Below are 21,879 nucleotides of genomic sequence, written 5' to 3'. Positions count from 1 at the left end.
GCACACGACTCCCTTGTCACCGCATCTTCAGTGGCCACCGGTCTGTTTCTGGGTAGAATTCAAAGTGCTGGTTATGACCTATGAAACCCTATGCAGCTTGGGACCAAGCTACCTGAAAGACCACTTTCTCGCATACGAGCCTCCTCAGTTCTTAAGATCTTTGGGAGAGGCCCTTCTTTCGAGGCAGCCGCCTTCAGATGCATGCTTGCTGGCAACATGAAAGAGGGCCTTCTTGGTGGCCGTTCCCTGGCTGTGGAACTCCTGTCACGGGAGGCTAGGTTCGCTCTCTTTCTGCTGTCCTTCCACTGGCAGGAGCAGACTACTTTATTCAGATAGGCCTTCGTTGTGTAAGCGGGTCTGTTGAGATGGATGCTGTTTTTACTCCATTGTTGTTGTGTTTTTAATTGTGTTTTAATGTACTTGCTTATTGTTGTTTTTATCAGTGATTGTAAGCCGCCTTGAGTCCCATTTTTGCCAGAAGGCAGGATACAAATCAAATCAATAAATAACTCACATTCTAAGATCTTCATTACAAAACTGAAGAGGTGTTCTTTCATTCCTTTCCCCTGCGCTTTGCTGGGTGGATCCTAAAACACTTAGCACGGGTATAGGCAGTGGAGGCTGATGGCTCCGATGTCAGTGGGGTGGTGAATCTGCTCCGGGTTTCAACCAGAGCCAGTCAGAACTCGAAAGGAGCTATGCAAGCACCTGAAGCTCCTTGGATAGCTCCTTTAGAGTTCTGGCTGAGCCTTGGAATGGATTCACCACCCCACTGACACTGGAGCCACCAGCCTCCACTGGGTGTAGGTTACCCCTCTTACGGGGCGCCCACAGCGGCTTCCCTCTTAGTACATCTGTGGCATTAGCCTTGATCTTGCCAAGCAGTGTGATCACTGTGTGAATACAACAAAACTTGCAGCAGTGGATAGTCTTGTAGTGGATAAAACCTTCTCAAATGTTGTTGTTGTTGTTGTTGAGTCATTAAGTCATGTCCGACTCTTCGTGACCCCACGGACCATAGTACGCCAGGCCTTCCTGTCCTGCGCTCTCTCCTGGAGTGTGCTCAAGTCCATATTCATTGCATCGGTGATGCTATCTAGCCATCTCATCCTCTGCTGTCCCCTTCTCCTTTTGCTTTCAATCCTTCCCAGCATCAGGGTCTTTTCCAGTGACTTTTCTCTTCGCATTAGGTGGCCAAAATATTTGAGCTTCAGCTTCAGTATCTGTCCTTCCAATGAGCACTCAGGGTTGATTTCCTTTAGGATTGACTGATTTGACCTCTTTGTAGTCCAGGGGACTCGTAAGAGTCTACTCCAGCACTTTAGCCTTGTGATACGTTCCATGGGGTTTTCTTGGCAAGAATGCTGGAATGGGTTGCCATTTCCTTCTCCAGTGGACCACATTTTGTCAGAACTCTCCACCATGACCTGTCCGTCTTGGGTGGCCCTGCACGGCATAGCTTATGGCTTCACTGAGTTACGCAAGCCCCTTCGCCACAACAAGGCAGTGATCCATGAAGGGGTCTCAAACGTTGGGAGAGCACAAAAGGAAACATTTAAGGCTGCAGCTTTTAACCAATTCATTCGATTAATTGACTAAAAAAGCATCCTTGGTCTATTGGGCAACACATTGTTTTAAATGTTAGTTTTAGTACAAGTACTTATAAGAACATAAGAAGAGCCATGCTGGATCTGACCAAAGGCCAGTCTGGTTCAGCATTCTGTTGCCAAGCAGGTGCCCATGGGAAGTCCACAAGCAGAACATGAGTGCAATAGCACCCTTCCATTCATGTTCTCCAGCCAGTGGAATAAAGAGCCACGTGGCCTTTGATACTGCATGTAACATATATGTCTCATGACTAGCAGCCATTGATAGCCTTATCACCATCTTAGAGGGATTCCTTCCAGTGTGATAGTGAAGGGGGGAATGCCTGTAAAATGGTGCTTCTTGGGACTCACCCATACACTATCAAAAAATAGTGAGCTTTTTATCTAGACTGGACCTTTCAATAGGTGTGACAGTTGGTTTGCTAATTGATTCTGAATAGCTAACACGTTAGGTTGTTTGGGTGGATTTGTTTGGCTGGTGAATATGTATTTCTAGAGGTCTGGTGTGGTATACAGCTGTATTTGTATGGTAAGCGGGGTAGATTCTTTTCCTTAAAAAAAATTCTGCTGTTTTAAGTGCACTGTATTGTGTTTTAAGTTGGTAAGTGCATTTTTTTTTAAAAAAAAGTCAGATTAAAACAGCAAGAAAAATTGATCCCATAGTTGATGATCAATAGATGCAGTCTCTGGTTGTAAGAAACAAAACAAACAAAAAGAATCTAGTTTTGGAAGCAGAATATTGGATCTTCCTAACTTTTTGCCCAGTATTTGTTCCCCGAATTATTTATTTTAAAATCTTTATACCTCCACCTTATCTCCCAGGAGCTCTAGTTGGCTTATGACAAAGTCAGTGGTTTTACAATTGAAAACTTCCTTCCAGTTTGTAGCATAACATAAAACATGGAAATGGCAGCAGAAAACAATGCAACAGCAGTCAAAGTGTTTAAAATATTTTCAGAATATTAAAATGTTTTGTTTTGAAGTAGCTTGAAAGAAAGAAAGAAGCTCTCAAAACTTCCTTAGCCCTGAAAGAAGTCTGAAATTCATTGCAATTTTTCTCTTCTGTTCTTCCTTTATTTAGGAGTGTACATGTTGAAGTGTTCTGACTTTTTGGGTAGGACTCTTAAAGATGCCTGTTAATCTGTGTCCCTGGCTAAATTGTAACAAACATTCTGGTGTAAATATGACTTGAAAATGGTCTTTGGACCAATCTCTGAAGAGAATCCAATTAATTTTAATAGCTAAGAAGTAAGGTTTTCTCTCATCCTGGAAGTTCAAAGTTAGAATTTTTAGCATTAACTTGAATGCTATAAAAACCAACATGGAAAGTTCAGATGCAAACAACAACAACCCAGCCCATTAAGATTATGTTTTGCTGGAGTTAATTCAGTCAGAGTCTATCTTGAGCTGTTTAACTTGTTGAAAAGAGAGGGAGAGAGGGAGAAGCAAAACAAAAAATCCCACTTACAATCCTGTATGTATGTGCAGCAATCTTTCCTTGCAGCCATTAGGGAGAGCAATAAAACTCACCAGGCAGCTAAAAACTTGCTTGACAGCTAGACAGTTGGGCCTAAGAGAAACTGAAAATTAGCATCCTAAATTGTGAACCTGAAAAAGGATCTGTGAGAAATGTGGAGGTGGGGAACCCAGGACACACAATGAGCCAGACAATTCTCTTTCTCCAGCGATTTACGTTGTCTTTTTTAATTTTAGCTTTTTCTCAGAGCTCTACGAGGAAAGGGTTTTGTTTTGTTTTTGCTTCTCTATCTCACTGAGTGAAAATAGCCAATAATAGGCAGTTTCCAGCAAATGAAGGCTTAATATTTATTAAAGAAACTTGAATCTCAAGGTTACATAAAAATTGCTGCCAGAACACCCTTGGTTTCTCCATAATACTATGCCTACTTATTATGTTACAACCCATAGATCAATTAGATTGCCATGTATTTATCTCTGTTAAGTCATGCTGTCAAAACAAAAACTTTTTTAAAAAAAGCCTCCCTTACTAGATGTGCAGTTCCTCAGGCTATCAAATAAAAATTGTAGCTTGATATCAGTTAGTGCTGATCGTGATGTGCTTGACTTTTGATGTGGACCTGTCCATCTTCCCTCTTGGTTATGCAACAGAGCGGGATATGTATACCACAGTGCTCCGTTCCCTCCCATTTCCTTTTCATCCTGACAAGTTCTGCTGCTGTTCTTTGCAGATGAGCAGTTTGAATCTGCGAGGAGGAGCAGCAGAATACTTGTGAGTAAGCATCCCCGCCTGGCTGCTTACTTGTGAATAGATTGTGCTGGTGGGAAGGGCTCCCGCCTCCTATTCCACATGGAACCCTCCCATGGTGGCAGATCTGCTATAGTCTCGATTCAGGAATCCTCTATAGCTGAGGAGTTTTGCCGGGAACCCCTCCCTGGTCGTCCTAGTGCGCATGTCCCTAGTGGGCTCCCGCTCACTCTCTCAGTTCTTCGACCGCCACTGTGGCAGCCTTGTGGGGAACAGCGTCATCTAGTTAGACTATTTTGCAAAATTTGGTTTGCTTATGTTTTCTTTCTTTCTTTCTTTCTTTCTTTCTTTCTTTCTTTCTTTCTTTCTTTCATAGAACCGTAGGGTTGGAAGGGGCCTATAAGACCTTCGAGTCCAACCCCTTGCTCAGTGCAGGAATCCAAGTCAGAGCATCCCTGACAGATGGCTGTCCAGCCTCGTCTTGAAGGCCTCCAGTGTGGGACAGCCCACCACCTTCCTAGGGAATGGGTTCCATTGTCGTATTGCTCTAACAGTCAGGATGTTTTTCCTGATGTTCAGCCGGAATCTGGCTTCCTGTAACTTGAGCCCATTATTCCGTGTCCTGCAGTCTAGGATGATGGAGAAGAGATCCTGGCCTTCCTCTCTGTGACAACCTTTCAAGTCCTTGAAGAGCGCTATCGTAGCTCCCTTCTGTTTTCTCTTCTCAAGGCTAAACGTGCCCAGTTCGTTCATTCTCTCTCCCTCTCCCTCCCTCTCTCTCTCTCTCTCTCTCCTGCTTTAATATTTCATTCTTTCTCATTATCTTTATTTCTTTCATGCGTTGAACGATCTTTAGATCGTATTGCCCTGGGGCGTATCGCCCTAAAGGCATCCTTTCGAAGTTGTGTAGGGTGTGTCAGCAAACAGATGGTCACTCTCACTGTCTTTTTTGCTTAGGGGAGAGCCACATCGTTGAAACCTCTGTTAACTGTCAGGTGCCTCCCAGCTAACTGATCTAATCCAACATGGCAATTTCTGTTGGAGATAGCGCAGTATGTCATTGGGAAAAGGAGCTCCTCTTTACAGTGGAACCTCCTTTCCCCACACTTACTGTTTCCCACACGGTGCAAGTGAGCACTGATTAGTGTCTTTCCACAGGAGCAGTGATATAGTGGAGCCAGGGCTCGCAGGGACGTAGCATGGGCACATTATTTATTAGCCTGGCTGCTAACGTGAACTGCCGCCCCCGCCAGAATTCCCTGTTCCCCCTGCGCTTAACTGCAGGCCTCCCCCTAGCTAGGGTGAAAAATAGATTTTCCTAGCAGCAATATATTGTTGTGAGCAATCCCTGTTGTAATGGATTTTGGAGTGGCTCAGTCTTGAATGGGCAATTAAGACCCATCAGTTCTACAAAAGGCTTGCTCCTGGTAGAGATGAAAACTGCTAGAACTGGATATGGATCAACACAGCTGTCTACATTCTTGCATACCCCTTGAGGGCGTGGCTATGAGGACTGTCCACCACCTGCACCTCAGAATTTATCACTACACCACCGCCCACGATCTGATGTGTACAGCATCATCTGCCTGAACAGGTGATGCCTTTGGGGGACAAATGGAATATAATGGGTACTTGGGGTTATTTTCTTTTTGCTATCTATCTGTTCTTTGACCACGGCTCTGCTCACACTATGACCCAGGATGAGAACCCCTTGCAGTGCTTTCTGTCTATCCATGCTAGATCAGAAGGCCCTACTCATTGGCTTACCACCAATGATCAGTAAGTTTTGTGGGCACTAGAGATACAGCCTTCTCAGTGGTGGTCTGTAACATATGCCTGTTATATTAATGTATGTGTTTGCATTTTTAAATGTGACCCAGGTAAGATAGCGTTAATAGAGTGCTAGAGAGTGAGTGAAAGGTGAGAGGGGCTTGTGTGTAAGTGAGGATTCTGAGATTTTAAAAGGAGAGAGCAGACAGTTAGTCAGATAGAGCCTTCGGGACTGAGAAAGCTTCATCTAGTGAGTGGGGTTTGAGGACGAGGATTTAGAAGGGATAGAGTAGGTAGGTTAGGACCAAGTACGCTGAACTGCAGACTGGAAGGTCGGCAGGACAGAAGTTCGAGACCCGAGTGCTGTGTGACGGAGTGAGCTCCCGTCTTCAGTCCCAGCTCCTGCCAACCTAGCAGTTCGAAAGCAAGAAATTGCAAGTAGATAAATAGGTACCGCTTCGGCAGGAAAGGTAACAGCGTTTCGTGCACCTCGGCGTTCAGTCATGCCGGCGACATGACCACGGAAGCGTCTTCGGACAGCGCTGGCTCTTCGGCTTAGAAATGGCCTAGAGTCGGACACGACTGGTTGGGGACACCTTTACCTTTTTTTTTTTAAATAAAATTATTAATAATAGTACATATAACTCTCTTTGTGTTTAATAAATTTTGTTTGTTTGTTTTTAATACAAATTCCCATGTGTTTATTTGCGCTACCACTAGAAAATCTATTGTCACTTCTCCTGTATTGGGTAGAGGGAACCAATTAGTCATATTGTGTGTCTTTTTGACCCAGAGAGTGAAGGGGCTGAAGCTTTGAGTGTTAGTGAGGACAACTGACCAAAGCAGAGGAAGATGTCCTGAGGGGGTTTTCTTGGGGGGGGGGGTTATCAGGTGGAAGCTGGTGAAGGTAGAACCCAGGGCAGGAATGTTACATGGTCCCTATGCTGTGGAATTCCCTCCAAGAGAGACATGGCTACTTTTAAGAAGGTTTTAAAAAGGATATATCTGGCTGCTTTTAAGGGGGTTTAAAAAACTCATCTGTTCTCTGAGAGAACCACTGAGAAGGCCTGATCCCTAGTGCCCCCAAACCTTACCGATCTTAATCTTAACAGAGAGAACGTCTCTCTGGCTTTTAATTGAAAATGTGTATGTTATTTGCTTATCATGAGCATTCTGAAATTGCATTTTATTGTAATTGGTTTTATTTAAAATCGTGATTTTATGTTTTTATGACTATGTTTGCATTGTTTTTTATGTTGTAAGCTGCCTTGGGAAGACAGCGGTCTTAAAGCTTTGCTAAGTAATGTTCCTAATTACCTGGGCTGTTGGAAGGTGTGCTGACTTGCTGTGTTGGCAGTGTACTGGCCAAATCTCCCCCCTCAAGGAGAACTACCCCCATGTGATTGGAGGTTCCTAATCCCACCCCTCATCACCCCATCCCCTTAAGTCTCTAGGGCTACACATGAAGCTTTTCACCAATGTTTTTTTATCATTCCTTTGGACTTGCCTTTGCTGGATCAGATTTTTTGGGTGATTCATACACTTGGTATGAAAATTATGAAACCTCATTTTTCGGACTATCTAGTGCAAGGTTATGTAGAGAGTAAATTGTTTTTATTTTCTTTGATGCCAACCCTGCAAAAGTTGAACAATGAAGAAACACGACAGAAAGAGAATTGATATATTTGAGCTGTGGTGTTGGAGAAGGCTCCTGTGCATTCCTTGGACAGCTAAGATAACAAATAAGCAAGTACTGGAACGTATAAACCCAGACATGTCATTGGATGGAAAAATCATGAAACTGCGATTGACGTATTTTGGCCATGTTATGCGGAGGAACTCACTAGAAAAAGCAATTATGCTCGGATTGGTTAGTGGCAAAAGGAAATCTGGCCGCCAAAGAACAAGATGGCTAGATACCATCAAAACTGATACCAACCAGAGCATGGAACAGCTCAAAGAAATAGTACAAGATCAGGATACGTGGAGAGGAATGATCCATAGAATCCCCCAAAGTTGGACACAACTGAATGGATAATATCATCATCAACTGCTTTCTCATTCCCCCTTTATCCTTTACCCAAATAAAGTGTCTTGACTGTAATCTGGAGTTTGATGGCGTACTCCAACATACCAAGGAATGATTGGGTTCACACAACATGCTAACTCACACTCAGTGGTTGAGTGTGGGTTGTTGTTGAAGCGTGGATTGTTTGTTGAACTGTGGTTTATCGTGGTGTCTGAACACAGCCAGGGTGGATAACAAGCCACCCTGCTGAAAATGTCCTGGATTCAGACAACACGCTAACCCAAAATTCAACAAACAACCCACAGTTCAACAACAACTGACACTCAACCACTGAGTGTGGGTTAGCGTGCTGTGTGAACAGCCCCATTAAGTCTCTCCATCCCCACCCCCACCCTACTCCCCCATATGTGCCAGACCATTCATCCCTGCTACATGCTTAGCCCAAGGGCAGAAAGTCCAAAGGGTCAACTGATTGGATTCTGCCCAGCGGGATCCAGAAAAATTTGCTAGAAGTTGCTCCCCTCCCAAACAAAAACCCACAGATCTTTGTCTTTACCTCAGTTCTAGAGCAAAATGAAGGTATCAAGCCTTAAGCAACCATGCTGACTGGGCATGATGGGAGTTGCAGTCCAGCACATCTGGAGGGCACCAGGTTGGGGAAGGCTGCCATAATGGAATATTCTTCCCAGAGAGGCATGCCTGGCATTGTCTCTGGTAACTTTTGGTTCCAGGTGAAGAGCTTTTAAAAAATCTTCTGGGCAGTGGAGGCTGGTGGCTCCGGTGTCAGTGGGGCGGCGAATCTGATCCGGGTTTCAGTCAGAACTCTAAAGGAGCTACAGTTCTGACTGAAACCCAGAGCGGATTCACCACACCACTGACATTAGAGCCACCAGCTTCCACTGCTTCCAGGCCAGGAAATGTTAATTTTTAAATGTTTTATGCTAATGTTTTAATGCCGCTGTCTTGAGGTGGCTGCTGCTTTAAATTATTAATGCTTAGTTTTAAAAATAAGCCTTTTTGAAAGTCCTTTGGCAGACATGTAGGTTATAAATATATACCTGCTACCCCCCAAATGGTGACATGCATTTTTTTGCCATTTGGACAAAATATTTACATCTCCTCTTAGATGCAGGAGTGATCCTTTCTCTTCTTCTTCCTTTCTTTGAAAGGGTAATTTGGGAGGGAGAAAGAACCTGTGAATGAGGCCAGTTAAATAACTGCTCTTGACCTGTATCCCTCCCCCTGTACAAGGGACGCTGGCTGGGAGCAGGGTGTCCTGTCACATCATGGCTGCAGAGGAGAGAGAGAACCCTGCCTATTAAAAGCTAACATGTCATAGTAGTACTTCGATTTCTTTTCAGGCTCTGCATATATTTATTAGTCAGGGTTCACTGGTGATACAGATGCATGGGAAAGCCCACGTACTATTCAGTGGGAAGAAAACCACCAATGTAAAGAACTATATTTGGGGCTTTCTTCTGGAGACCACCAACACTTCTTCCTTTGGTTTTTCATTTTCCCCTCAATTGCACTTAAATAGTTGGAGGAGATCTGTGGGAACTAGAAAGACAACATCACCATAAGAGAGGAAATGCATCACCAGTAAAGAGGGCACAGATCTGTATAACATTTGCATCTCCTTAATTTATATGTATACATGCAAATTTAGAAATTATTATAATTCAAACAGAAATACAGCGCATCTCACTGTAGTGGGGGAAGACTCTCACCTATATGCCTACTTGGGCTCCTGTCCAGAAGACAAAACTGTTGATGGGCATCTTCAAAGATCCTGCTCTTCCTCCTTACGCCTTTTTATCTTTAAATCAGACTTGGTCCAGACAGCCCTTCAAATATAGGACAGCTTCCAGCAGAGGTTCCCTCTGACAGCCCTTAAAATACAGGCCTGGGCTCTGAAAAGTGGGACACATGGTCTCCCTAGTGAGAACAACGATAACAACAAAATGTAGGGGAATACAAATATTCCATATATGTTCAGGGTCCTTGATGCTTCGGTTCCTAATGGCACTCAACCAATGACTGGCTTCGCAGGACACACCAACCCACGATGGGTTGTTGTCTGAAACAACCCACGGTGGGTTAGTGAGTCGTCTGAACCCAAACTGGTTTTATTTCCCAAACAAACCACCCTGATGACCCATGTTCTGCAGTGGCGGTTGTTTTACCCCGATGGGTTGGTGTGTCGTCTGAGCCCAGATATACCAATCCATCATGGGTAAAGGGTATCAGGCAGCGAGCTGCTCAGCAAGAGCAACAGAAACCTCTGCTGCTCTTCCCAAGCACAGCCATAATTGCTTTTGGGGATCACACCCAAGGCTCTGCCTGTGCTCTTTTCCCCTTGCAAGCGGCAGCCTCTCCAAAGTGCCCAAATGGCGAGTGGACTCTATGACAAAGGAGAGTCTTTTTCAAGCTGTCAAAATCCCAGGCGGCTAATAGATCAATTCCAAAGTGTGCATGGGGGATGAAAATGGAGTCCTGCTGACTCTGGTTGGGGTAGAGGAAAGAGGGGGAACCCCTATTGGTGGGGGCAAGACTTTATATCAGGGCAGGCACACGGCTAACTAGGGGATTTTGAACACTTTCCCCATCTGTCGAAAGTGCTAAGATCACCTAGTTAACCGAGGACCCCTGCGGATCCCAAGTGCCACCCTGACCCCTGCGGATCCCATCCTTCGGATCCCGTCCTTCGAGGGCACCCCTCCCCGAGTCCCGGGCACCCCGTTTCCATAGAAGAGTGAGCACCACCCCATTTCCCTACCTCAAAGTAAGTAACCGCTTCTTTTTCAATAGCTGCCAAAATAGAAGTGGCTGCGGCGATCTGAGGACAGAAGGCAGTAGGGGGATTGGGCACCCTTAAAAACAGGTGCAGAGGACTTGGGTAAGCATTGCTTTGAGTGTTCCCTCATATGCTTGACATACAAGGGAGCAGCCAAGGCAAGCCCCTGTGTTTTTGGATACCTCCAGATGTGCATTTCCACAACTGTGAATAACCTAAATAAAGAAGTAAAGGGCAGTGGAGGCTGGTGACTTGGGTTTTGGTGGGGTGGTGAATCCATTCTGGGTGCCATAGAATTTCTGTATGCCATACGATCATGAGGCCTGTGGTGCAAAACAATTATGCAGTGTTCCTTCTTCCACTTCCACCAAATAGTGTCTCATTGCCCCTTTATCCTTCTATTCATTTTCATGAATTTTGAACCAAGATAAATATATCAGACCTAAACATAGATAATGTTGTTCCGTGTTATGTTATGACCATGTATTAATGGTCATAATCTCTTTGACTAGTTTTTAAGATTGACGAACTGAATTGTTGAGTCACGTTCACCCAGCTTAGTAGTAGTCTCTGTATCTCTTGTAGACTCTGATTTGTGACGCTTCTATCCAGTGTTATAGGCAATTTGTTTTACCACTTCTAAAACTATATTCCCTATTTATGAAAGGGTCTCCTGGCTTCTGAAACATCTTGTTCCTGTGTTGCGATGTAGGGGGGAGAGTGTAAGAAAAGCTGTATGCTCTCTTTTCCAGCTGCACACCTCCAGCCTGTGTCAAAAGGCTTTAAAAACACAGGGCTGCCACCATCCCCTGTTTTGCTTATATCTCCCAGGGAGGAAACAACTGAGTGTGATGTTGTATTGGCCCCAGGCCTGTAACCAAGTCACCTGTCGTTTTAGAGGGGCCTAGAGATCCATAGTGCTCTCTTTAGGTTCATTATAAGTGCAATATCCTTGCTGTTGGCAGTCTGAGCATGTGAGATGAGTCAAAGGTCGATAGTGCGGCCTCAGCACATGCCATGCTAACAAAGGCTAGTATCTTATCAGGGCCTAGGATGTGCCTGAGAAGTGAGGCTCTGTTTATGCCGAGCTACAGGTGTCTGTGCTGGGAAAGTTCTGATTGTTTTCCTTCTGAACGAGTACTGTTAGTCTATGCTGGGAAAGTTGCAGATGAATGCTAATTAACACTTGCTGCTGTCATGCTGCCTCACTGCTGACATGTATGGTATAAAACCCATTGTACCCCTTGGCTCTGGGTTCAGAGAAGCTGTCTGATCCAACCATTGGGTACGCCTGTGTGTGCTGTAAGTACTCAATAAAGGCTCCTTGTAAGCAAACCTGGATCTGGCTTGTCATTATCTTGGCACCTCCAAACCTTAGCAGCCCACAGCCGGGGCTTACAGATGTCAATGTTAACTACCACCATTATGTGATCCTGGCTGTGGATCCCTTGTGGTGCTCCCCACCTGTCCATAATTTAATGTAATCATAAACTGGATAGTGCACTCGAGAGCAGTTAATGCTCTTGGGGTGAAAGCTATTGGGATGCGCACATACAGGGAGGCTATAAAACTATACAGGTGTTACTATCTTTTATTCCTGTCCTAATATCCTTGTTCTCTGAACCTTAATAAATGTGTCTTAAACCCTGATGTCCTAATCTAGGCAGCCAAATTTTATACACTCATAGTTTCAGTAAAGAGTTTCTAAAACAGGATCGAACAGAGGCAGATTGCTGATCTTCTTGACCTTCCCAGCAAAAGGCGGTGATTGGTGAGAAGTTAAGAACATAAGCGCCGTGCTAGAGCAGGCCAAAGGCCTAACTACTCCAACACTCTGTTTGTACAGTGGCCAACCAGATGTCCATGGGAGCCCACAAGCAGGAGATGAGCACACTAACACCCTCTCGCTTGGGATCCCCAACAACTGGTCCTGAGAGGCATACTGCCTGGAGGTCATATAAAGCCATCATGACTCCTGTCCTTTCATAGTCATCCTCCATGCGTTTGGTGGAAGAGAACAAAACAATTCCTTAATAGATGTATAGCTGATAAGCTGTAGACATTTTGGGCTAGTGAGGAAATGGCAGATAGAACCCCTCCCCTTGAGATATGCCAAACGGTTTCTGTCTCCAGTATGAGGGATGGTATGAATCAGTGATGGGCAGAAGGTAGCTCTCCAGATATTTTGGGACTTCAGCTCTCAGAAGCCTCTCCCAGCATGGCCAATAGTCAGGGGATTGAAGTCCAAAACGTCTAGAGAACTATTTTTTGCCCACCCTGGTATCAGTCAGCCTGCCCCAACTTGGCAGCCTACAGATGTGTTGGATGACAACTCCATCCCCCCAGCCAGCACACCCAATGGTATGCTGGCTGGGGATGATGGGAGTTGCCATCCAACACATCTGGAGGCTGCCAGGTTGGGGCAGGCTGCTATAAACCCTAAAAACATAACACAGTGTGTGACTGCTCAAATGGGTAATAGTCTCATTTGAAACTCTAAACATTGGCAGAGGGGATGTTGTGAGGCATTTCTCAAAGGGAAAGAGACCAATTTGATGAAAGCATATCTTTGATACCTTACTCTAACTTCAGGGATGCCCAGGGAATAGGTTAGTGTTGGCTTTTGGTGCATATTCAGTTTTTAACTCTGCATGATTGAATTGTGCTCAGTTGTTCAAACCCACCCAGGATATTTCTCTCTTCTCCCCTTCCCCTATTTTTTAAATACACTATTCCCTGTCTGTTCCTACAACCCACAATGGAGAACTTTGCCTTTTATTGTGGCTTTTTAATGTGAGGTGGGATATATGATAAGCTCTCTCGGTGTTCAGATATGACCACATCCAAGTGGCTTAAAAGGGTGGATCCCGGTTAAAATAAAAAACTGGCTGGGGCATGCTAGGAGCGGTAAGACTTTTTTCTATCTAAACAGGCATAGGATTGCGCCCTAAGTTAGGGGTTTTTTTGCTTGCTCTTCACTTCCCAGGGTCCCTCCCCTTCCCCCCCGTAGCGAACTTTGACTGAGACTGACTCAGGGCCAAAGAACTCCCCTGGAGTTTTGTCCGATTGCAGCCTATTAAGAGAATGAAGGCACACTCCAAACAGCTGAGCTGGAGATCTGCCACAAAAATCATCTACTTCTCCTCTCTTTGGGGAAACACAGAAGAACCCTGGGCTGAAGCCAGTGTGAGACACAGGAGGGAGAAGACGCTGAATACATACTTCAGTAGAATGTTTTTCCTCCCACTTGCCAAATACATTTCTACCAACATTGGAGTTCTGCATGCAGTGCAATGCAAACATTTTGAATGAAAATTGCATTCCTTGGCTATATGAGCGTCAAGTGGATAGTAATATTTTGATTATATAACTATACCACTGTCAAAATAGAATCACAATGCTGGAAGGTGTGTCCAGCAGCTAAGATGGTTCAAGCTTGGATTCCCATAAAAACTCACATAGGCAGGCCTGACAGCAGGATAGTTTAAAAAAACCAACCAAGCAGTGGTTTTGTATAGGTTTAAGTATGTATAGAATAGGTGTAGGTTTCCCTGTATATTTTTTTTTAAAAAGCCATGACAAATGGACAGCATTCTCTTCCCGGGACCTCTCTAGCCCTTATTCCTCAAACCAAAGAGAGGTATATCCAGAAGTTACAATCACCGGTATTGAATTGGAACAATGAACGTGCGCAAAGCGCTTTCCTTCTGCCATAGCTTATTCCTACAAATTTAGGATGAAGGAGCTGGATTTTCAGGGCAGCTGGATTTTCAGGGCAGCTGGGTTTTAAGGTTTTTCAGGGCAGCTGGGTTTTAAGGAGCTGGATTTTCATGGCATTAAGGAGCTGGATTTTAGCATTATTTTCAGGGTATTTAGGAGCTGGGTTTTCAGGGCAGCTGGGTTTTCAGGGCAGGTTTCAGCCCTTGGCTGACTCCAAAATGGGATACTGGGAACTCTTTAAAATAGATGCTAGCCGTATGAAGCTGGCCCAGCGTTACCCATGGAGTTAATACAGGTCATGCTCATTCCTCCATCTCTTTGTATGGAAGGACTGTAATAGCCTTAGTGACACTTGTGACCTTCTGCCTTAGGGCACAGTCCTGTGGAGATAGTCGCCAGCCTCCGAACTTGGAGGCTGGTGACTGTCCTGTGCGAGGCGACTGGAACACAGAAATCGCACATCTAGCCGAAAATGCAGATGGCCGGAGCATGGAGGAGAGGACCCCCTGTGTTCTCCAGCTGCCTTGCGTAGGATAGTCACCAGCCTCCGAGTGCCGGGGATTTCGGAGTGGGGGGGGGGATGCACAGCACATAGGAAGCCTCATAAAGAGGCTTCCATAGTCTCCTCTTTTTCCCACCCCTGGGACCACCTCCTTTTCACCCCCTCCGTGCTCCGTTTCCAAGTGTAGAGATGGGGAAGAACCGCACTGGCTATGTGGGGACGGGGGCAAGGACGCGGTTTCTGGGAACCGAGGTTGGAATCCTGGCTCGAACCTCAGTTCCCAGAAACTGAAAAATCCTGTGGCACTCTAGACAGTGTCTACTGGCCATAGGACTGCTCCCTCCAGTAGAGGCCTTGAGCACCTTTTTGGCTACCTTGGTCTCTTGTGTTCCTTATGGCGTGGCAGAGAATATTCCTTCGACCAACGTGTAGTTTAACCTTCCCTGTTAAACCCTTCAATATTTTTTTCAAAGGGCAGCTTTGCTGCTGTTTGAGGAATACATACAAACTTATTTCAATGTATTTAATTAATAGATTAAAGGGCAGACATTTAATCAACAAAGGACGCGATCCTATGCAGAAAAAAAAGTCCTACAACTCCCAGAATTCCCCATTTCTTTCTTTTTGCCCATGCTTTTTTTCCTGTATAAACACGCATAGGGTTGTGCCCTCGACTCCTTAATTGTTCAAGCAGATCTGATCCTGTGCCCCTAAAAGCCACCAGTGCCGACTTTGCTCGGACTCTCTCCTTCCCTGTCGAATGCGTCTCTAACCTCTTGCATTGGTCCTGCACAGATGTGTGCTAAGCAGTGTGCCCTGCGACTTCCTCACAAAGGTAGTGTGCCTGACTGCATTGCATTGGCGGCATTTCGACGCAGACAGGGAACTGGCAGGGAAATATCGTTTTGTGCGTGTGCATAAAACCTCATTAATCTCTCCTGGAGGTAAATGCAGAATGCCGGTCTCTCCGCTTTGGTCCGCGTCTGTGTTCAAAGGAAAAGCGGAGCTGCAGCGTGAGCCGGATGCGTCTGTGATCTGTTGTTCTCTGTCCCTCTCTTTCCTCCCCCGCTGTTCCGCCCAGGGAGTGCTGTCCAACATCTCCTCCATCACGGACTTGGGAGGCTTTGATCCAGTTTGGCTCTTCCTCGTGGTTGGAGGAGTGATGTTCATTCTGGGGTTTGCGGGATGCATCGGAGCTCTGCGCGAGAACACCTTTCTCCTCAAGTTTGTAAGTAGCCTGTGCAATGGCGGTAGCAATTTCCTGCTGGAAAGGAATCCTAAGCAGAGTCGGCAAAGAGTCTTGTGGCGCCTTAAGGACCAACACATCTATTATGGCATTGGCTTTCATGGACACTGTCCGTTTCATCAGACACATCCGATGAAGGGGACAATGTCCACGAAAGTGTGTGTGTGTGTGTGGGGCTGCTTCCGTCTCCAGAAAGGCAGACATGCTGGCCTTTTGGTCCATTTCAAGTCTGTACTATTCAAACAGTTTAGTAGTAGCAAAAGTATTACTCAGGTTTTATTAAGGCACAAGCCAAAGGCCATGGTGTCTTGAGAAGAAAGCGGATACAAAGCAGCTTCACAGTTTACTGCTCTAACAGCATCGATTTATGTTCATTCGATTGTCTTTGGTGATTTGTAGTGCCTTTAGGATATTGCCTGGGCAAGGCTCTTATCTTTATGATTTGGGGGATTACAGCAGGGTTGCTTCATGCATCGCAGAAAGCCACAGTTAACCAAGGATCTTGGGCAACTTGTTGGCATTCACAACTCTGTCCTTCAAACATTTCATATGGGGATCTATTTTCCTGTCGTGTGGAGTCTTCAGCCCTCTGTCTATTCTCCTCCACCAATTCTCCCTCTCTCTCTCTCTCTCTCTCTCTCTCTCTCTCTCTCTCTCTCACACACACACACACACACACACACACACAAACACACACACACACCCCTTGTGGCATTAGAAGCTGAATTCTAAATACATTTTGAAAAATTACGCAAATCAATGTGGTTTCCCTTATTCTGCAGAATTGTATCTTTCAATTTCCCTTCATGTTTTGTAACTTCAAGAGCCCCGAGGCCTTGCTCCTGACCCCTTGCTGAGCAACTCCTCCTGGCTTCAGAGATTTCAGCAGGTTGTGCCCACATCCTTTCAAGCGTGTCTTTGCAACCATAATGGCTAAGAAGCTGCCATTCTCTTTTAAAAAGACAAACAAAAACCAAACAGATTATTGGGGAGCTGAGTTTCACCACCAGGGCCATATTCTATGAAGTTCCTGTGGGATGCCGGCAGGCACAAGACCCTCTAATCTGGGTGTGAAGACTTATTCTAGAATAGTGTCCCCAGGCTTCTAATCTGGGTGTGAAGCCTTATTCTAGATTAGTGTCCCCAGCCCACCCAGTTTTGATATGATCAGCACATATTCTGCAGAGTACATCAGTATGGTGCCCTGTCTGTGGCTTCTTAGGATTTGGCTGTTAGACATGGAAGCCAAATAATCAAAGACTTGTAAAACAGCTTTACTAAAAAACTTCTTCTTCTGCTTCACAGTTCTCAGTGTTCCTGGGAATCATCTTTTTCCTGGAACTCACAGCTGGTGTTCTGGCATTTGTTTTCAAAGACTGGATCAAAGACCAGCTGTATTTCTTTATCAACAACAACATCCGAGCATACAGAGATGACATTGATCTGCAAAACCTCATAGACTTTACACAAGAATATGTAAGTGGCCCATCTGCTTGTACCCGCTTTAGAAGATGACTTCCCCCCACCCTACCCATTCCTTTGAATTTCTAACCTGTTTATTTCTGAATGCTGCCACAAAAGCAAGGTGTGATCACACGTTCCCTGTTGAGTGTGCTTAGGACTGCACCTTCAGTAGTTAGCCATATTTATTAGGAAGCGTTTTGTAGATTTCTAGTTTTTATGGCAATGCAGTATTTTTTGGTCATGCTTGCTTCAAGTGGATTAATGTTGTCCCTGTTTTCACGATGGGACAAAAAGAGCAAGACGTTGATCATGCTTGTAGCCACAGATTTTATCCAAGGCCAGGCTTAGGAAGAGCAGGTCAGTTGCTGACGTTGTCAGGAAAGGAAGTCAAAATTGAGCCATGCAACATGGGGTACAAACATCCTGTTTAAGACAGGTGGAGAAAAATAACAGTTTTCCTTCTGGAGCTCAGTACAGTCTAGCTTTGCGTTCATACGTTGCATGGATCAGAAGCTGCATTTAGTGTGTTCAACGCAGGTGATGGAGGTGCCAGTGCATAGACTGATTTGAGGCCTAGTGCATATGAAACCATCACCATGTGCAGGTTGCATTCAATAACTTGCTCTCTTGTTGCCGGCTAGTTCAGTGATCTTCACTATTTTTCAGGCAGGAGCCATTTTGGCTTCAGGCACCACTGCTGAGGCCACTTGGGGGTTTTCCTGAGCTGCGGGGGGGGGGTCTTTCCTCCTACCCCCCCTCAAGTGACACCACTGTGCACTTGGGTGGAAGCCTCCCCCCTGATCCCCACAGCTAATTGGCTGATTGCTCCTGCATTATCCTCTCCCCACACCCACCAGTTTACATCTGAGGAGTAGCTGGTTTCCTGGCCCCCCACCCCTGAAGCCTTCTCCAGTAGCCCAGATCACAGCAGCCAGCCCACCGCCAAAGCAACCAACAAGGCAAAGCTGGAGAGTGAGCGGTACTGTAGAAAGAGAGGGAGAGAGAGGTGTGCATTTGAGGTGTGCCAGCGGCCCTTAGCCTTGCAGTAAAGAACATTGGGATAGTTGGTTGCATGTGGCAGCTTGCCACATGGATTGGTGGATTTTTTCTTTGCCACCATGAACTTCCAAAAAGAGTGTTTGCACTGGTGTAGGGAAGATCTCCCAGTCCATGCGGAGCATTGCCGCAGGTGCCCCTTCTTCAAGGATTTTATAATACGCTTTAGTGTTTGAGATTGTTAGGGACCAAATCGTTCACATGTAGAAACAAACGACCGACACCTTTTGCATGTATTTCCAACATAGAAATAACTTGAAATAGCGTTAACCTGGAGTGGAAGCTTACAAATCCACTGGCCTTTTTTTTGGCCCATGTTTCAAGAACCGTAACGGTCCTTTCTCAGTTTCCGGTAAAAGGGCAGGGAGACCCGGGGAATGCTGCTATTTCCTCCCGGAATCACTATTGCTGGCTTTCCCCCTTGCTCTAGTGGCAGTGCTGCGGGGCCTTTGGCGCAGACGACTGGAACCTCAACATCTATTTCAACTGCACAGACTCCAACGCTAGTCGAGAGCGCTGCGGGGTGCCCTTTTCCTGCTGCACTAAAGATCCTGCGGTAAGTTGGAGCTGGAGCTGGGCAAACACCTCGGGAAGGGCCATTGCCTGTGACAGGGGCTGCCTAAAAGAGCGGTGTGTTTTCCCTCTTTAACTGCGCCGCTTTCTTGCTGCTTGTTCATGCGCCCGTTCAGTATCCCATGCCTGCCAATGCACCTTTCATCTTAAGAACGTGAGAAGAGCCGTGCTGGATCAGACCAAGGGCCTGTCTAGTCCAGCAGCCTGTTTCCCACACTTGGCTGACCAGATGCCTATGAAAAGCCCATAATCTGGACATGAGTGCAATGCCACCACCTGCTCGTGTTCCCCAGCAACTGGAGGTAAACTTCTCCAGGTCTCTCCTGTGTGCATACTCTTTGTGCCTCCCTGGCTACTTGCAGGCATCTGTGATAGATGTCAATCTCCAAGCCAGCTGTCTAAGTCTACTAGATGAGTGTTACACAGTGAGGAACAGGGATGATGCTGATTCGAGACTCCATTCCACAAACTAGTTATCTTGGCTTGTTTGGATGCCATGATTAAAGCCTCCTTAACGGGAGCTGTTGAAGTAAGATGCAGCTACTTCAACAGGGCTCTAATCTACAAATTGGAAAGAAGAGGGGTGTACCTTTAAAAAGACAACAGTAGGTCTGCCTGGTTCTCACGGGAGTGGTAAACCTGACGCTTGTGTGACTGGATTCTCCTGCATACCACAAATTCCCTCCATGTGGAAAACTAGCATGTCTGGAAGAAGAATTCTCCCGTAATCTTCCAGTCTTCTGTGTGCGGGGAATTGAGTATGGAGGGGCATTCGGCGACGTGAGCCCCTGTCTGCACCTCTGAAGTGATTTATCACTCCAGTGAGAATTAAACCTTTGTTTTGAGTGAGTTATTAATGGGGTGGGGGGAAGGGAGTGTTTTGAAATTTACTGATGTGCCTTTGTGTTTGTAGGAAGATGTCATTAATACTCAGTGTGGCTACGATGCCAGGCAAAAACCAGTAAGTGTTTGTTAGTTTCTCTCTGTGTAATTTCTGTGAGAGGGGATGGGGAAAAAGGTGAACGCCAAGCAATGTGTTGAGTGAGTTTTGTTTCTTGTCATCCCCTCCAGGAAGTTGACCAACAGATGGTTATTTATACGAAAGGCTGTGTCCCCCAATTTGAGAAATGGCTGCAGGACAACCTCACTATAGTCGCCGGCATATTCATTGGAATTGCATTACTGCAGGTAGACCTCACTGTTCTTTTAAGAGGCTACAGATAATGAACAAAACCCAGGAAAGAACCTAAAAGCAAAAATGGGAGTAGAGTAGCCTACTGGAAATCGGTATATAAATTGATGTATTAAATAGATTTAAAAATGGAGTAGTATGTACGCACACTTGATTTATTGTAAAGAGTGGCCCGATTCACATGATCACCATGGCTTAAATAAGCCATGGTATGTGCCAGTGCATGCCAGGTGCCACTTACCTAATACCCACCTGGGTCTGGCTTGTCAGATCATCTAAACCTGGGCAACGTGGTTTCTTGGAGGGGGAAACAACCTTCAAATAACCCATGGCCTGTTGTTGGGTTATTCAAGGGTTGTTTCCCCCTCCAACAAGCCATGCTGCCCAGGTTCGGACAACATGATGAACTCCACCCAGGCGGGTATTAGGTAAATGGCACCTGTCACACGCTGTCACATTTGTTTAACACCACAGTGATCATGCAAACCGGGTCAGTGTATCCTGTGAAAGGGTATCTTCCTGCATTTTTATTTCATTGCTTTCAGCCCAAAAGCCTCATGTACCTCAAACATACCTGTCTCTCCCTGCTTGAACCTACCACTATATTCAACATATAATGTCTTTCTCCGGGTGCCTACACCAAGGGAGGCTCGGAAGACAGCAACAGGAAAGAGGGGTTTCTTGGTGGTGGCCCCCCAACTTTGGAATGACCTCCCCAATGTGGCTCGCTTGGTGCCAGCGTTGTTGTCTTTTTGGTGCCAGGTCAAGACTTTTCTCTTTGCCCAGGCATTTGGCAGCATGTGATGAGTTTTTAATTGATCCCGGATTTGTTTTATGGTTTGGTTGATTGCTTAACATTGTTTTTAGATACATGTTGTATCTTTGTATACTGTCTGTTTGTGTGTGTTTTATGTTTTTAAATTTTGCATATTGTACTTGTAATGTTTCTAACCTCTGTAAACCACCCAGAGAGCTTCGGCTATGGGACGTTATATAATAATAATAATAATAATAATAATAATAATAATATCATCATCATCATCATCATCCAGGATAATTGCAAAGTTTTTGGTGCAAAATATTTATTTATTAAATTTATCTCTCACCTTTCCACCAAAAATGGCACTCAAGGCAGCTAGCAGTAGTAAAATAGAGATTAAAAACGAAATTTAAATTAAAAATAACATAAAAACAAACCAATTAAAACCTCCGTTAAAAACACACCCAACTAGTTAAAATTCCCTTCAGTTGCAGACCAGGTCACATGCCAAGCTCTGCCTGAATAAAAGCAGCTTATGGCACAATCCAGTGGGGATAGTCGTCCACCTCCAAATTCAGAGGTGACCAACTATCCAACGCAGGGCGGATCTTCTCCTCTGTGCTCTGGCCACCCTGCATTAGTGGCTAGACGTCCATTGTTGGCTGTCTAGCTGGGGCAGGTTGGAGTGGGAGGTCGGGGGGGAAAGGCCAAATGGCACATAGGAAGCTTTGTAACAACACTTCTGCCTCCCCCTCCCTGCCCCCAGAAATGCCCCCTTTTCTCCCAGTCTGCGCTGCTCTGATGAGCACGGAGCCAGGGACGAACCGCACCTCTTATGAGTCGGGGAGGTGGTTTTCTGAGAACCGACCTCCAAGATCGGTTCCCATAAACTGAAAAATCTTGTGGCCATCCCGATTCTGTCTAGTGATCATAAGATTG

The 21,879-nt window shown here is 45.4% G+C and overlaps 1 protein-coding gene across 2 annotated transcripts in view; it reads left to right on the top strand.

Annotated features, from left to right (window-relative positions):
• The window catches only part of TSPAN5 (tetraspanin 5), a 115,985-nt gene that overhangs the window by 73,075 nt on the left and 21,031 nt on the right, over positions 1–21,879 (top strand). Inside the window, exons 3-7 of one of the 2 annotated variants that reach the window (XM_084855691.1) lie at positions 15,731–15,877; positions 17,201–17,371; positions 18,846–18,971; positions 19,902–19,949; positions 20,060–20,176. In XM_084855691.1, coding sequence (XP_084711817.1) covers positions 15,731–15,877; positions 17,201–17,371; positions 18,846–18,971; positions 19,902–19,949; positions 20,060–20,176 — 609 coding nt within the window. The remainder of the gene's footprint in view (positions 1–15,730; positions 15,878–17,200; positions 17,372–18,845; positions 18,972–19,901; positions 19,950–20,059; positions 20,177–21,879) is intronic. The other variant, XM_084855692.1, reaches the window with a different exon arrangement.

This window comes from Heloderma suspectum, chromosome 5 (genome assembly GCF_057233095.1).
Source record: "Heloderma suspectum isolate Gila_16-S chromosome 5, 16-S_ref, whole genome shotgun sequence".
Classification (NCBI taxonomy): domain Eukaryota; kingdom Metazoa; phylum Chordata; class Lepidosauria; order Squamata; family Helodermatidae; genus Heloderma; species Heloderma suspectum.
Note: the sequence above shows the minus strand (reverse complement) of the source record. Positions and strands in the feature narration are given on the sequence as shown.